The sequence below is a fragment of the Lissotriton vulgaris genome, chromosome 10, assembly GCF_964263255.1.
Source record: "Lissotriton vulgaris chromosome 10, aLisVul1.2, whole genome shotgun sequence".
Classification (NCBI taxonomy): Eukaryota; Metazoa; Chordata; class Amphibia; order Caudata; family Salamandridae; genus Lissotriton; species Lissotriton vulgaris.
Window position 1 is genome coordinate 416,452,146 of NC_141698.1, and position 17,692 is coordinate 416,469,837.

Genomic DNA, 17,692 nt, shown 5'->3' on the forward strand with positions numbered 1-17,692 from the left:
GGGTCATTATTTGTGAATGTTTTAACAACAGACCAAAGAATACAACGTTTCTAGCTGGCTTGCCACAGTCTATGAATGAATGGAAGCGACTGAGACCTTTGAGGTCACTGCTTCTCAAGTAGGATTAACATGAGTGTTAGTATTGGGATGTGGTATCCCTACTGTTCCATTTAGGAAAAACAAACTACCCCACAGTCTACGCTAGGGGTATGCTAGGCATATGGCATCTTCCTGAGTTTGTACAGTGGCAGGGTAAGTTTTCCATAGGTTGTGCATTTTAAATGTAGGACTATCACTTCTGCTTTCATCTTCTTTAAGAACCATACCTCTACAGTGGCCTAATTTGGCTTTTAGGATTATATTTTAAAAAAAGACAGTAAATGTTTCCCCCGTTGGTATATTTTCTTACTAAAGTGGTTTTCAATTTGAAAATATGTATTATAAAATACGTCCTGACAGTTCCAAACATATATGTATATATTCTATTTTTTTCTATATGTCAGAGAAAATCCTGTCATTGACAATCCTCGTTAGAGGTAAGTAACTACTTTGCAAAATGGGACAAAATGTGGCAACCAGACATTAATTGACAAAGGCACCTTGGGATTGTTCAGCCATTGCACTGTGAGGTAGTTCGATTTCAACCTTTTTTAATGGTGCATCCCTGATGTACCAGAATGCATTGGAATAGGGCAAAAAGGCTCAGAACAGCCACAGTTGCAGTTGCTTCTACTGTAGCTGTCAGATTCCAGACAGACCCCACGGGACCATGTTGAAGTACTCAAAAATAAGTCTTTGATTAAATTCGTGTTTGTGTTGTCAGTGTCCATTTCAAGAGGGCGTGCATTACAAGCATATTAACTATCTAAGAGTTTGGGAATTGGCTTCTACTACCTGCAATGAAGCCCTTTAGCTCAATTTGAACTACTGAAATATCTACATCTTAAAAACATAACCAGAGAGGATGTTTGACAAGACTGGGCTACTGTAAAATCACCATTCTAAAAATGTAAAAGAGGCTTGTCCTTTACAATTGTAAGTGCAAAGTTAAAACCACAGACATAAAGAGAATTTAAGTGAGATGAGCCACTCTTGTTGTAGAGGACAACAGAGGGGCATGTAGAGTGCTGAGACAAATACTTCAGGGTGGCCTAACTACTGCCTCTAAGGCACATTCAGATAGGCAATGGCCTGGAATGTGGCCCCAAGTGGTCATCAGTGGCTGAGATTAATTCAAACATTCCGTCCATCGCCTTGTTTATTTCAGTAGATGCAATAAATGTGACGAGTATACCCAGATGTTGCTCCTGTGCTCATGATACCAGGAAACTGATGCTATTTTCACTGACGAGACCTAAATAGGTCGAGACCGGTTAATGGAGTTCCTGCCCAGATGGACCTGACCTGGCAGTTCGGGGTATAATGTTCCTACTGCGGCAGGACCAAGAATGATGAACATATGACGGATCTATGTCTAAAGTGGCACTTTGTGCAAAAAAAACGATGGCCTAGGATACATCCTGAGCAACAGCCACTGGCTAAGATTAAATCAAGCATTCCTCCCATCACTTTGTTGTTTGTTGCATAGAGATGGGCAGACATCTGCAATAAAGAATATATTGCTAGACATGAAATAAAAGTCAGATAAAGCCCAGCCTCAGCACTGAAAGAAACAGACCTAATGCCTTTGGTCACAACTTCTATAATTTCTTTCAGAATCCTGGACTTATTGCTTCTCCAGGAAAGGTACTGGGTGTTAGACCGCTGTCCCTGCAAGCTGGCCCAACCCAGCTTGCCGTACCGTCTTTACATCATAGGCCCAGGCTCTGTCTGCACCCTGTCCCAGGATGCTGCTTGGAGCCCAGGTTGGGAGCGGGTAGCGCCCTGTGACCACACGTGCACCGTCTGGGAGCTCTGCCAGCATTTTGGACTCCAGTAACTCCAGCTGTGGGACAGAAAGTAACATAGATTTGTTGATGAATTATCTATACATCTCCAAAATACAGCTATTACAATTCGGAGCGGTCAATCACAGTTTTTTGTATTATCTCTGGTAGAAATGAAAGTAAATCTAACATACCACGCTGGGAGCCAAGAAAACTGAAATGTTGCGACAGTCGTGCAGCTTGACCTGCAAAGTAAAGAGAATATGTACCCAGTCGGTAAAAGGGCTTGTACATCCTTAGGAGGAAATGGAACAATAACTTAATGATTCCTCACATACCTAGCATTACTATTTTTGGAATGCACATTTAATACCTGAAATTGTAAAACTTCATCAAGGCTCTCTGCCTTATTCCTGGCTGTTTAGAAATGTCAACAGGTCCAGAAGGACCCCAGAATACTTATAACAGCTGGAGACATAGATATTAATCATGGAGTAAAACAGGGGTGTCTGACGGCCCCCATTTTTTATATTTTATACATTAATAATCTGTATCCTTTTTTAATTATTATTACCCCAGATGTACCCAAAATCAAAGGTTTATTGCTACCCACACTCCTCTATGCGGACGACACAGTGCTTATGGCATGTACACCAAAGGCTCTGCGTCTGCTGGTGCTTGCCTTTGTGGTCTTAATGGCGTCTTTGGATTTACGTACAAACTTCACTAAGTCTCACATTATGGCTTGTGGTCGAAGGAGCAAACTGCTCTTGACCCTATCTTTTGGCACCTACTTTTTGAGCAGCATAAACACTTCCTTTCTTATTTGGGGGTCGCTTTTACAGCTACGGGGTCCTAGGGCCAGATGTACGACCATTCAGTTTAGAGAGTCGAAATTGCGCAGAATTGCTACTCATCAATAGGGTCGCAAATTGCATGCCTCATCAATATTCATGAGGCAAGCACAATTTGCGATTCCATTGGGAATGGCTAGCACTCAAATGGATGGTGGCCTGCTGGGGTCAACAGACCATCATGTCTGTGACTGCATTTTCAATAAAGCAGTTTATTTATTTAACTACATCCCGTTGGAAGACGGGATGCATTTATAAAAGAAAAATACAACTTTTCAGTTTCAGTTTCATTTTTTTAAGGGCAACCAGGTCCCTGGGAGTGGTTTACCACCTACTTGAAGTAGTTAAAAAACAGTTTTTTGCGGAAGCAAGCGGCTTGATTTCCTTTTTGCGACCGCAAAAAATGGTCGTACATCTGGGCCCTAGTCATTAATATTGCGCAGCACAGGACAAAGGTGTCAGGGGCATTTGGTTCCTTATATAGTTGCCCGCAACCAAACAGGGGAGGTTCACTCATTCCTCTTTTGCAAATATATAAGCCACAGTGTATTTCTGAGTCGAGGTGTGGGGTATCTCGCATTGTGTGGCTATCCAGACTGAAGAAGACAGGTTCCTTAGGAAACTTCTTTTAGCACCCATATCAATGCTGCACTTAATTTGCCACGAAGAGCTGGGCATTCCTTACTTAGAAGATCATATTAGAGGAAGTCCAGTACTATTGGGGTTGGCTAACTGTAAGAATAATGAGGCGGGCCTGTCAAGAGATATTATACAGGACTACCATACAGGACTACCTCTCACGTGAGGCTAGTATGTTGAAGCTGGATATCACAATATCTGTTTGCAGGAGGCTTTTTTAGAACCCAAAATCTTAATAACCGAACCAAAAATCATGTACAACAAGCAAGTATTTTATGATTGTGAGCGCATACAGAGATTTACTAAAGAAAAAGAGAAGCCCAGAATTGCAGCTTACCTAGGGGGTCATCAGGGTGGCGGAGGATGGCGGACGGACCTGCGTCCATCTGCCACCCCGAAGTAGAGTTCTCTTCATGCAAATTAGGATGTGACCACCACCCTGGCGGTCACATCCCGTATTCTGCATCCTGCTTCAAACAACACCCGCCGCAAGGTTAAAAATGCATGTATTGCATTTACATGCACAAAGCGGCAGGCACCGCCATCCCGCCACCCCCGATTCGTGCGGGCCACCACTGATGGTACCAAAGGTGACAGATGCCATTTCAGTTCATGCATTCTCCGGTACTCTGTTCTCCTGCAGCTTTTAGGCAGGGGCTCGGAAGTGCTATTGCTGATATCAAGTGCCCCTTATTTGTCTCAAGCTTCTGGGCCACTCTATAATCTGACTTATGCCTTCTGGACCACACTCAGAGTAGAACAATCAAGCGTACCAAGTAATAGAATTAGGGAGATCCGACAAATGTGGTTTTTTATTTTGTGACATTCAAAGATGTGCCCAAGTTGGTCAACCTTTGGCAGGCATTCTTTGCTAACCTGAAGTTGCAGGTATGTGGAAAGTGGTAATTTCAGTGCATACACCATTTTTAAAGTAATCTACTTGACCACACTACTGTGCACTGAAAAAAAGTATAATCAAGGACCTGATTACAGTCAAGTGTTGATACACCAGTGAAGTGGGACAGCCTACAACGGCATCTATTTACTTGAGTGAAATGCATTTACAAAATGTGTACGCGTATCCTATTGCCACTCCAAATTATCTTCACTTAATTAAATACTGTTGCTGGTACCCCAAACTCCCATTACAAGTTAAAAAAACAAAGATTGTTAGATTCATCAACAAAAAGACACCAGAATAATTCTTCAGGTATACCTAATCAACATACCAATAAAACAACTGCATCTGAGGCTGATGCATACCTGTCAAATGAATTTAATGGCCTATACATTTTGTTTCACAGTAGAATATATTTGAATCCAAATAACTGACTAACCTATCCACCACGTACAATGTACTTGCATGTTTCACTATAATAATTCAACACTAATCCTCTATGGGTCCCGGAGTAGCGTGCTACTCGCCGAAAAAGCGATTCAACGCCTCGTCAGGGGTAATAAGCACTATACAAATGCAATTACAATATAATACAATGTGTGAAAAAAGGGCAGGTCCATAGTCACAGAATTGAGCCGATCTTGGAACTTTATACTCTGTATCTTAGTGACACGTTTAGAAATGTCATCAGGAGCATCTCAGGTGTGTAACACTTCTAAAATGTAACAGCTATTCCTAATATGGGAACCACAACAAAAGCAGCCATCAAAATGTGGAGTGTTAAGAGAAGAAATACAATTACACAAGGCAGCTTGGACGCACAGCCCTACCAAATTGGAAATCCTCACTCAAGAGAACATCCAATCAAGTTTAGAAAATAATGCATGCTATGAAGACTAGGTAGGAGCTTTAGAAACTGCCTCAGAACACACCTCAACTGATGGACTACAGCATTTATAACAACCTGGATCTATGTGCCCTGATCTTAGAGCTCTAACCCTCACTAGGGCCTCTTTACCCAAATGGATGTAACATATTTAAAACCCAGAACGGATCCATCTTGAAAGGGGTTCTCCCAGACAGACCAGCCACATCTAGCTGCCTCATTTCCAACTAAGAGGGTACCTGCAAAACTGACATCTTTCACCCTAAAGAGGTCATGATTAATAGTTCTCCAGGAATAAAGTCTATTGAATTTTTCCTACTCATTTGACAAATGAGGGGTTGTAAAACCAAGCTAGCAAGGTACAAAAAAAGAGCTTAACTCCTAAAGTTAGATTATTTTAGAAAATATAGTCAATAGATGAGCGGATGAAAGTGCTTGAAGCTCACTTAGAAACTACCAAGCAAAAAAGCTGTCCCCTATGTTAAAGACTTAAACTGACAAGCATAAAGACCCTAAAAAAGCATAATTAATGAGAACAGTGATAACTACATTTAGTCATTAAACCAGACAAGGAATAGCATGGCGCTTATTTTTTAACACTTTAAAAATGTTAGAACTACTCGTAGTTTTCCCATAGTTTCTTTCTTGCTTTTTACAGTTTACAGTGTCTCTAAAGTATTTCTGATTTCAGTTCCTATATAAATATTATTCAAACTTTTTAAAAAACGTTACTAAGATCCATCTGTGGTACACTGTGTGATAAGTCTCTATAACTTCAATACTACAGATGGTTTAGTTTAAACAAAGAACATTGGTCAGTAGAAATTGAACAATAGGATACAACTGCCAAATATGGCAGGGATATGATACAGGCACTTACTTTCCACAGGTCTTTGCGAAGGTAAGACACCTCACGGCTGTAGCCTGCCCTCCAGGCATAAAAGCTGGACAGACGGATCAGCCAAGGGTTCAATTCATAGCCAACCGCTGGCTTGAAACCCCGCCTACAGGCCTCCAGTACCTAGGAGCAAAGACAGATTGGAAATGTATGAATGTTCTACAGAGAGTTAGTAGACGTGTGTGTTTGATGTGAACAACAACCAAAAAGCCCCTGCCTACTGTCTTTACTGTGGCATCTCTGAAATGGATGATAGAGTGCTTGTTGTGAGGCAGCCCTTTCTATATAACTACCAGAATGAGGGACTGTCGTGGATGATGTAGGACCGTTTTCAATGTTAAAATACATTTTTCAGTTTCAGCTTTCACCAGGAGAATTGTGTATTGGTAAACCTGAATATGCTATTATTCACCAGAAAATGGAGCTGTGTTAAAGTGCAGGAGCTGCTGCTTAATCCAGTAAACCAAAGTAGTCTTTATAACTTAGGCATGTGCTAGGTAAACAATACAGTGATACTGGGTGTGTGTTGCAATTGGGTTTTGTGAAGCAAGCACAACTGTTGTCATCAATTTCTACTACAGGTTTTTGCTAGAAAATGTTGGCCCATTGAACTAATCTCTGACAAATGGTTTTCCCATACAACTGATGAGATAAATGATTTCCTGCAGAGGACTGGAATCAAGCATGGAAGGCTTTGGTATCACTCACTGGCGAGCAGTCTCGTTGTGAGGTTAAACCGGCTTATTAAAGATAGTTTTCACTTGGAAGTACAATCTTCAATTCAATAAACAACAACTGTGCTTCAGTTGCATATCACACTACACCTTTCTTTATAACAGCACAATTGCATTTTAAATTGTTAAAAGGGACAGTGGATAGCCAGTTTGTGCCCGGGCTGGTTATGCAACCTGGTGTATTTTTGTCGGAGAAGAGGAAGAGGTGGTGTTAAAACCAATGAGAATAAAGGGTAACCCGCCTGGAAAGTTTATAAAGAAAACCCCGAAGACAAGAGAACTTCTTAGAAAAGTGATATGCAGGAAGGTAACTGGTTGTATGCCTACAGGCCACCATGTGTAAGCAAAGGTTTGTCTATGTGGTTGGAACTTGTAAATGTTTTACAAGTGTGGGGAAACTGTTGAAGTAGAAGTTGGCGAACAACTGGAATGTGGAAAGGGTAGCTAAATTTTAAGAAAGATGTGCACAACCAAGAGAAGATTAAAGAAGGTTGCAGTTTTTTTAAATGTGAGTTTTGATGCAATTAGCTATGGTGAGCACCGAGGTCTTCTTTAGAGCCTGCGGACAGGATGCTCCATTACTAATGTGGTGGATGTCTCGTTGGTCATATTATTAGAGCAACTGACCAAGTTTTGATGGCGTATCTCATCTGCTGTACTCTAAATAAGGTCCTAAGTGTGTCCATGATCAGGCTGTGTCTTAACTTGTTGTACTTATGAATGAGGATTCTTCATATTTTGGAGAGCTACAATGAGATGTGTGGCTGATGATAGGAAGGTGTCTGATTAAGTTTGATGCAGGAGTAAAGAAAGCTAACGCGTTTGTTCCCCTAACTTTGAGGTTCTTTTTGGTTTAGTTCTTTTGGTCCTTTGAGTACGTTTTAAGACAGACGATATGTTGCAGCTCATATGTTTTATCTAGAACTGGAATTGTTTTTGGAATATTAATACTAAGCCTGGGCGAAGTTCGCGAAGTAGCGCTACGCGTAGCTACGCGAAGTGCACTTCGTACTACGCGTAGCACTACGCGAACTGCGTAGTACGCTGCTCGTGATGATTGCACAGTGACGGATGCTTGTCGGCACTGTGCAATCATTGATAACACCATCTTGCACAGTGCAAGCTGTCTTTTACTGCTGCTCGAGTAGATTTTTACTCGAGCACCAGCTTTCTCAACGCGGACTGGTAATTTCTCATCGCGAGCAGTCGTAAGCATATGGGACCACTCGCAATGAGAAACCTGACCTCCCCGCATTGAGAATCTCACCGGGAGGTTTATTTTCCACGCTCGCAATCGGCAACTTGATGTTGCTGATAGCGAACGAGGAAAAAGTCTTGCCGGGATGTCATTTTGCTTGCTCGCAGTCGCCAACTTGACGCTGAGGACCGCGAGCAAGCAAAACATGATGCTGCACTACGCTAGGCGTGTTTTGCACTGTGCTACGTGCAATTCGCATAGTGAGAAGTAGTGCAAACTTCGCAAACTACGCGAGCGTAGCGTAGTGCTTTGCCCAGGGTTAATTAATACCATGTCACTGTGTTGGAAGCCCAAGTGAGTGTGTGAATTTAATGTTGAATGGTTGAGGGAGTATTTGTAACTGACACAAATGATCTTGGATTGGAAGAAGGGGAGACAGTTAAAAATAAAGACCTGATTACATATTTTAGCCTTTGCTTTGACTAAAAGGTTTATTCAACAATCTTATTCAGTAAATGATAGCCAGAAAGCACTGAAGCGCTTAAGGACATAGACAAGGACAGCTGAGAACATATCTTCTCCCAGTGCCATCTGAATCGTCATCTTGTTTAGTCATAAATTAGTATGAAATTTCAATACAAAATAGACCAAGAACATGAACTGAAGATCTGAAGGCCTTGCTTTGTGAAAGTGACCCTGTAACAGTGTTTGACTGACCTGTCGAGCAGTTTGAAACTGCCAAATGGGCCTGCTGTAACGATCCAGCGTGAGGGATGTACTTTTTTTTATTTCTTTTGGTCCCACTGTCCGTGACAATACCAAAAAAATCAGCCAACACTATAGCACCTTCAAGCTGGCCTATCTGGCAGTGTCAGTACAGCACTGCCTAATAACCAAAACGAACTGTGAATTTTTCTGAAGATTGCTTCTATAGTATGATAAAGGTGCACAAACACCTCTCGTTGTCTTCCACAATGGTAGAGGAGGGACTATTCTTGCTTAACAGGCTTTTTGAAGCTGGTAATTTGTTGAACTTGTTTGCGACAAACAGACATTACTAACTCAGATCCCACTGTCCCTTCACTCCCACTCTCCCTCTTCCTCGTGTAGGCTGATCTATCAGAACTGGAATAGCAAAACTTTGTAGACTACTGGGTTATGCCCTCCGGTGTGCGCCATACATCACCATTGGATCTTATACATCATTGAATCATTATAACAACTAGGTAATTCAATCTTCGTGTATTTGCTGATATATATCGAGCCTGTGTAACATAATTATTGGGATTTTGTGCCTTTTAAACAATGTTAGCAAGCACTATTTTTAGTTGTTTATTTTTCCTATTTTCTGTACAAGAGCAGCTCAGCTCTTCTGTGGTTACTGAGAATATATGAAAACTACCAAATGACCATTGTGACTGCCGAAAATCATATGAGCGGGCAACATGTTGCTATTGTTGTCTTTTGCATAGGCACTAAGGCTCAAGTCAATCATGACTTGCTTGGTTAACAACTGAGACCACGATTGGTCGAAGATTCTCAACTTGTGCATCCCAATGGCATTTCACACACACACATGTCAAGTCAAAGATATGTTTACTATGATCATAATCTTTAAACAGGTGCAAGAGGCAGTACCACAAGTTTAAAATATTCACATAAAAGGTAATAAAGACATTGTACAAAATATTCCAATATCAATTGAAACTCTTACGCACCCTTATACGTTTACCAACGCCAATAAAATTGCACTTAAAATAAAACTTATTATCGCATTAAAACACTTTCATTTCCTTTATTTCAAGTATATTTTTCATTGCTTTAAGGTTCATACAGTCCTACAGATTACTCCTGGTTCTTAGTACGCGCTTTCCCACCTTTATGTATTTTCCTAGGGCAATTGCAATGTCAATAGTGGGCATTTCAGTTAGTAGGTTGGCCGCCTGCATGTTTTTTTGACCCAATGTGCATTAACAAACTATTATACACCTTCATCATTGATTAGTCATGGTTGCACTATTGTAAAAAATAAACATATTCTCAATTTTATGGATTTGGGGTTGATTTAAAAATTCCAGTTGTGATTATTTTATAGTTTTTAATTTAGACAGGTGTAAATGATACACACATGCTCTTTCAGTTGTTAACTCCTTGGACAGTGGGTGCTTCTCTTACAATTCTTCCATCGCCAGAGCCTAAATCCACCATCTTGCCGGTGCGGCCATGCAACAGGGCCATTACGTTCTTGACTTGCCCTGTACTTGCAGGCATGTATGGCACCTGGAAGTGAGAATAGAAAGGTCAGATACCTTCCATATCACCAGGGAAAACTTACATATCCCCAGCAGTCTCTCATTTCCCCCAGGAGGCCATCAAATATCCCCTAGCAGATCCTGATAAAGTCCCTAGAAGGCCGTCACACAATCAATAACAGATTTATCTTTACTCAAAATACATCTTAACATAGACCCTCACTCAGGCTCACATGAAAAGTTGAAGGGATGAATTAAAGGTTTCATTAGCGATTATTGGAGCACAGAGACATAAAGATACTGTGGATGAAGTCGAAGGGATGGCAAAAGCGGCTTAATAGGTACTGCATGACATTACATTTATAGCCTAGGTATCTGCCAACCGTTACTGTTCAAAGGTACATACCCTGTATGTAAAGCATATTGCACTAGTACTTTACATACATTGCACAGAGAAAACACATCTGCCATCCTCCTTTCACAATGTCATGTATGTAAATCTTTCATCATGATGCTCATTTTCATAATGCTATGTTTTCAAAGCATTAATATTACTACATTATTGCTTTACATGCTTGTTGATGTGGATGTGCACATAATTATTGTGTTGTAAGATTTGTATTGTGCTTACTACCCCCGAAATGGGACACTGAAGCTCTTAGCTACACGAGTAGCATGTGGAGATGTTTTTTTATTTATTATATGTGTGCATTAAAACAACAATAACGCATAGACAAGTCAACGCTATTTGTTAACAGAAATATTGCTTAAATGTTTAGATTTACTACGGCTAATGCAGGCCTGAATTTTAAAATGTTTACTGTTGTTCAACATCCTGTTTTATGACATGAGAACATTTTATTTCTAAGCGAGCTGGAGTTAAAATGTGTGCACCATGATGTTCTTTTACCTTCTTTGCCATGTGAAGAAATATTTTATTTTATTTGTGAGTATCAAGGAATGTATTAGTGGATTGTGGCAGTGTGCAGCCTAGTCCATTTACCTTATCCTGTTGACAATTGATTTGTTTGAAGGACGCATAGAAAACGTAATAGTGAGAAACCCTGAGAACCTAGAGTATGTAATTGTACCATCTTGTTTCAACCTTACTGGACAGTCTTATGAGAACTGGTGTAAGTGTTAGAGTTTGTGTTTCTTTTAATATAGTGTAGAGCTGAATTAAGTAGTTCAGACTTAGAATTAGAATAGAGCAGAGCAGGAGACTTTAGAATTCTCTCAAAGAGAAAGGGCTAACTTTTCTTTTTTTAAGGTGACCGCATGCTGAATTGTCCTCTGATTTACATGATTTTTATATCATCTGATACCAACTATCACGTATGGCAGTGAAGCATTAATGGGAAAGGATACCGAAATAATAAATAAGGCCCTAGCTAAAACATATAAGGCACTATTTCATCTCCCACCAAATGCCTCGACTGCACAAATTAGACTGGAGTTTGGATTAACCAACCAATACTATGCGAGACAAGGACACTTTATTAAAACCTGGAATCGAATAAAAAATAACCATGACAATGAGATATCACAGCTACTATGGAAAGAAAGAAATAATAACGTAAAGTCAACTGCATGGAACTATCTTAAGGAAGCAATAGATGAGTTTGCGGTTACTTCAATCTGGGAAAATACTATAACCAATGCATCGTTCAAAAAAATAATCTATAGAACTGCAAACCATTTATCTCTTGTAAACGACAAAGATAACCTGACAAAAAGAAAACATGCCTGGACAATAATAAATGGTTACAAAAAAAAGGAAATACAACAATACTTGGAAACACCCTGTTCTGAAAAAAATAAACAAGTGTTACTTAAAGCGAGATTTGGAATTATGCCGGGACTTTGTCATCTTCCCCCGTGGAAAAACATTGAAGATTGTACACTATGCAGACTTTGTAAAAAGGGTGAGGAGAATATTGTCCACCTTTTATGTATTTGTCCTGAACTCCAAAATGAGAGAAGATCCTTACTCAAATTACCGCTTAATGCATGTGGAATAAGGACATCCAGGCAGGCCTTGACACGCTGTCTCCATTCGAACGATATAAGCCTGAACGCTACCTTTGTAAGGTTCCTACTAATAGCGAAAAGAAAACTAGGAGAGTAAACTTTTAAAATGTAATTTTTTATGAAATCAAATGAATTATATGGTGTAACGGCTTTTATTAATTGTTTTTAAATTACTCCAGCATTTTTTTAATGAATTTGTAATATTTGTAAGATTTGAAATAATAAAACAATAAAGATTACTTTATATCATCTGATTTTCAAGGTTTGAAACAAAATGATTCTCTGTCGTTTTGTGGAGCCTAATGGCCTTCACATATTACTGAATGCTTTAGATTTGTTGACCAGGTTCAGGTATGGAACTAGATCCATGTGATAGCGCTTTATGATCTCCAAACATAACACACAAAAATGCACTATAACACAGTTCAGCATGGGGATGTGTGGTTGGAAGTATGTTGTGGTGCTTTGTGCCTACGTGGCCTATGTAGAAAATGTTTCCATGTTGTGCATGATGACCACTGAGGTGCAGTTATCATAATATGGAACGCAGCACTTGGTGGTGTGATGGATGAAAAGTGTGTAATATAGAGATGCATTTTTATAATTTGTGGTATGCTGGTAGTTCAAATTAGTTATGTGGCTAACTTTTAGGTCACGCCTACTAGAGAGCTGCTATCTGGTTGTAAAAGACCTATTGTGGGCTTACTAAGAGATTACAGTGAGCTTAAAGCATTGCTTAGAATTGCTTGGCTTTATTGTCAGTCTAATGTACTAGCTTCTTATTCAATGGTTTAAGTAAAACGTAAATAAAGAAGGTTTTGTGCAAAATGAAAAAATAGGACCTCGGTTGGGGGGGTGGCAAAGGAGGATCTGGTGGGGTGAGCTAGTGGTGGGATGGGAGGAAGAAAAAAGCTGCGTACGAGGAAGAGAGCAACATGTGGGACTTCAACATGTGGCATAAGAGAAGCATACGATGAAGTGGGAATGGGGATGGGGAAGAAGAATACAAAAGAGAAACATGGAGCGCAAGGGTGAATTTGCGAGGACAGATGCACACTTACTGATAAAAAAAGAAAAGAAATAGATAGTTCCATAAAGTTGAGCAGTGGAAGGACTCAAGTCAGCCAAATCTGGAGGAAGGGCCAGAAGATATGCTCCAGGGGAAGGACAAACACAACGTAGAACAGTTCTCTGTTTCTCTTTTGAACTTTACATTTTCCAGAACGTTTAGAATACTGACAGGCAATGAGTTCTAGAAGCTGGCGCTAGAATTGAAAAAAGTGAAACTCCTGTGCACTACTGAATGTAAGATAGCATGATGATCTGTGGTGCTAGCCTTAAGCAGATTGTCTTATTTTGTTTGGATTGCTTACATGTAATGTGTAAATATAGTGGCCCATTTCCTGTGGGGGGGGGGGGGATGAGTGCACAATACCTTGAACCTGATCATACAGCTACAGGTAGCCATTGCAGTGCTTGGAAGACTGGTGTCATACGTTCAGAGGAAGGCGGAGGAAGAATTTTACTCTATTTTATATTCATTGTATTTTGCATATCATAAAGCATCTGGCACCATGGTATTGATTTTTGGCTTAGTAGAGACGCTTCAAGTTGTTTTGATGTGTTGAAGGCGCTCCTTGTGACCTTGTTGGCATAGCAGTGCTCTTTCCATGTTGGTATGCGTACAAAGCAATCAACTCTATTGGTGTTTCCATACATATGAAGCACACATTACAGTTTCCACTACTTCCATACTTTATATTTACCCTCCCATGCACTACATCTGTTCGTTGATGGCCAGAGAGTCAGAGGGGCTGCTGCCTGATCTGCTCGCCCTGGGCAATATCAAGGCTCATCCACTCACAGTCAACAGACACAGTGCAACACAATTGTTTGGCTGCATCGACAGTGCACAGCGGAGGAAGCATTTCCCTGCTACCTACAAGCGCATGTTCAAATCATATTGAGCCGGAGGCCCTGTTTAGTAGCAGGTTAGTCAGTGACATTACTTATTAAATGCTACAGATGAGCACACAGCTCTGTAAAACCATGTAAAAAGTTGAACTTTGTGTGAATGTACAATGTGCACTGCTGACAAGCTGTAGGTGCTTGAAGGAAGGGATTGATGCTACTATTCAGGCAGTTCTGAGACCATGTCCAACCAGGGCCGGCCCTGGAAAGTTTGCTGCCCTTGGGAAAAATGAAAAAGTATGGCCTCTCGTACCCTCCCCTTCCCGACATCCTTGTACACACACACAATACACAAAAGCAAATCCAATGCTGTTTTCACCTATTGTAAATCACATACATTTCGTTCACTCTTAAAGGATTAACTGAGTTTAGAACTCACTTAAAAAAATGTTTTAAAACCAACTGCTCCCGGGGGCGTGGCTTGAACGGATATGTGGACGGTCGTCTGAGTCCACTCACTCCGCACCCCTGAGGCAAACCAAGGCCATAACTACCCGCCAAACAAGTTTGTGCAGCCCCAGCGAACCAGTTTCATGCAGGGGAAGAGCAAGGCTACAAGGGAGTTGAAGCGCTGCCGAACAGAATCGAGGCAAAACGAAGGTATCTGACCTCGTAGCTCCAGAGACCCAGCCGAGGGGCGACCCTCAAAATGGCGCCCAGTCAGTAAGGGGAAGGCAAAGCCAGCGCAACCAGAAGGAGAATCCACGGAAGTAGGAGAGCCGCACACGAACACCCCGGTGAGCTCCCAGACACAGCGACAGTGAGTGCGGAAACAAAAGAGCCGGAGGTGAGCGGGGGAGAGGTGCGAAGCGGAACGGAGCGGCTGCAGGGCTGAATGAGGAAAGGCACGACAGCAAGAAGAGTGAAGGGGTCCGCAGAAGGAGCCGACAAGCGGTAAAGCATAAGGCGTAAGGCGGCGGCGTACACCACTTACCGATAACAAAGAAGAGGGAGCGAAAACGAAAGCTCTGCTACACAAGGGTGCCGCCATCACCGGAAGTGTAGCAGGGAGTAAACAAAGTACGCCGGAAGTGGTGCACACCCAGTATGGCGCGCCAACAGCACACACCGTGCCCGCTACCGAAACCAATGCTGTAATCAATCAAACCCAAGCTGCAAGGCTACGAGGCAGAAGCGACAGCTGTGGGGGAAAAGCGGGGCCCACCGCGACACTACCCGAGGGCGGCGGCTGGCAGATGCAAGGGAGCACTGAGAGGCGGAGCGCAAAGACATGAAGGCAACGCAAGCACGCAGAAGCGCACAAGTGCTCGGACAGCGGCAGAGACGGAAGGCGGAACGCAAGGGGGATAGTACAAGTGCACTAACTGCCGCGACCGCGGCCCCCGTCACCCCCCCCCGACGCAAGAGAAGGCAAAGGAAGTCGCACAAGTGCAAAAGAGCACAAGCCGGGAAGGCAGAAGCGGCCGACAGCGATGGAAGAAGCAGAGGTGAGGCGGAGGCATAGAGCGACACACCCCTAAACGCTAGAGGCAAGGCGCTTCCTGGCTCAGCCCAAGCCCTCAAACAGAGCGAAGCTCTGCGAATAAGACCGCCAAGGCACCTACGTAGGGTCCGATACCGGCAAGCAGTAGGTCCCCAACAAGAACAACAAGAACAACACACGCCTCACACCAACTCGAGCCCCAAGCCTCAAAGCTCCGCAAGCCTCGCGAGCGAGCGGCGCAACAGCCGTGAAAGAGACAAAGCACACGCTGGCAGGCCCCAAAGCCAAGACCAGAACAAGGCACATTAGAGAGCCCAGCAGATACAGATCTCAAAGGGACTTATTCACCAACATCAAAGGCAACCCTAACAAGCACACCAGCGGCGATCCAGAAGGGGGGACGTCTGGGCAACATTCTGTCAAGAAGAGGCATTGGAACTATGGCTGGCTACGAAGGGAAAACGGTAGGGGACCAAAAGAAGCCCAAAATAGACAATCAAGGATCCCCATTGAAAACCAAAGGCGAAACAGCCACCCTAGACACCATCCTAAGAAGAATCAATGAAGGCAATGAGGTGGCGAAAGAAACGAAACTTAAAGTGGAGAACATGCAACTTGAGCTGGCGGCAATAAGAGCTGACCTTCACAAAACCAACATAAGAATGGAAGCAGCAGAAGGTAGAATCAGCTCTGTGGAGGACGCAGCCAATGAGAACACCAAGGCCATAGCAGAATGGCAGAAGGCCATGAAAGCCATACAAAAACAGCTAGCTGAGCAGGACGACAGGCCAAGGAGAGGCAACGTAAGGATCCTGGGCGTGCCAGAAGGGGCAGAAGACAAAGCAGGCTCGTGTTCAGCCATGCTGGAGGAGATGATCCCCAAACTCACAGGCATCACCTTCGAAAGGAGTTTCGAGGTGCAAAAGGCCTACAGAGTGCCGGCAGGGAAACCAACAACAGGCAAATGACCAAGAACAATAATATGCAACCCGCTGAGACTGAGCCAAACTGACGCCATCTTTGCCTTCGCCAGAAAAAATCAGAACCTGACATGGGCAGGCTGTAAGATCGTGCTGACCCAGGATTACTCTAAGCCAACGGTCGAAACCAGGAAAGGATTCCTAGCCCTCAGAGAAACCCTGCAGAAAAGAGGCGCCAATTTCAGCTTTGTTGGCCCGGCCCGGTTCAAGGTAACGGACAAATAGAAAACAATGGTGTTCGAAAGCCCAGGAGATTTGAGACGCTACCTGCAAGGACCACCGGTGGAGGAGATGGAGCAAACAAAAAGCCCCGGCGCAGCGAAAAGAAGTGCCTCACCCGAGGTGAACGGCCAATCGGAGTAGGGCGCACTACAAACTAGAAGACAACATGCCTACCTCACGCTACTAAACGTCATATGGAAATGAGAAAGGGCTAGCCGCACAGGCCTGGAAATCTACCCCATCTGAAACAAAACGAGCATGCTGGCGGACTGCAGAACTGGGAAAGCCAAGCCAAGCTCACGTGCGCTTTCAACCAACATCAGCACAAAGAGTGCCAAACCAACAGGAACAATCGACCCAGTGGAAGCGACAGAGACCGACTGTGCCTTCTTTCACTTTCAAGGCTCTACCAAATAAAGAACACAAACTCTACCTCAGGGATGATGCGGTGCAAAGGAACTTTGTTGTCGCACACCCACTCAGCAAGTAAGGGAGGGAGGGGAGGGGAGGGTGGGGGGACAGGGGAGTTTGGGGGGAGCGGGGAGCGCATACATGGGTTTACTTTCTTTTTCTTTCTTTTCTTCTACTCTCTCTCTACACCGACATCTAGGAGCATCAAGCGCAGGCGTAGGCACAGGTACCCACACACAACCCAAGGACCAGAAGGAGGGGGCCGTAGCAATACACACAGAGCAAGGCCACACGGACCGCAAAATGCAAAGCACCACAAACGACACACAACAACCAGACAAGCCTCGCGACTGACATCAAGATAGTATCCCTAAACGTAAAGGGTTTC

General features: G+C 42.9%; 1 protein-coding gene across 1 annotated transcript in view; it reads right to left on the reverse strand.

Moving 5' to 3' along the window:
• Window positions 1-370: 370 nt before the first annotated feature.
• Window positions 371-17,692, reverse strand: part of ANTKMT (adenine nucleotide translocase lysine methyltransferase) — a 108,817-nt gene continuing 91,495 nt past the window's right edge. The window contains exons 3-6 of the mRNA XM_086941250.1: window positions 10,169-10,273; window positions 6,044-6,184; window positions 2,081-2,131; window positions 371-1,945 (exon numbers count right to left, since the gene is read on the reverse strand). Coding sequence (XP_086797376.1) covers window positions 1,757-1,945; window positions 2,081-2,131; window positions 6,044-6,184; window positions 10,169-10,273 — 486 coding nt within the window. The 3' untranslated portion in view covers window positions 371-1,756. The remainder of the gene's footprint in view (window positions 1,946-2,080; window positions 2,132-6,043; window positions 6,185-10,168; window positions 10,274-17,692) is intronic.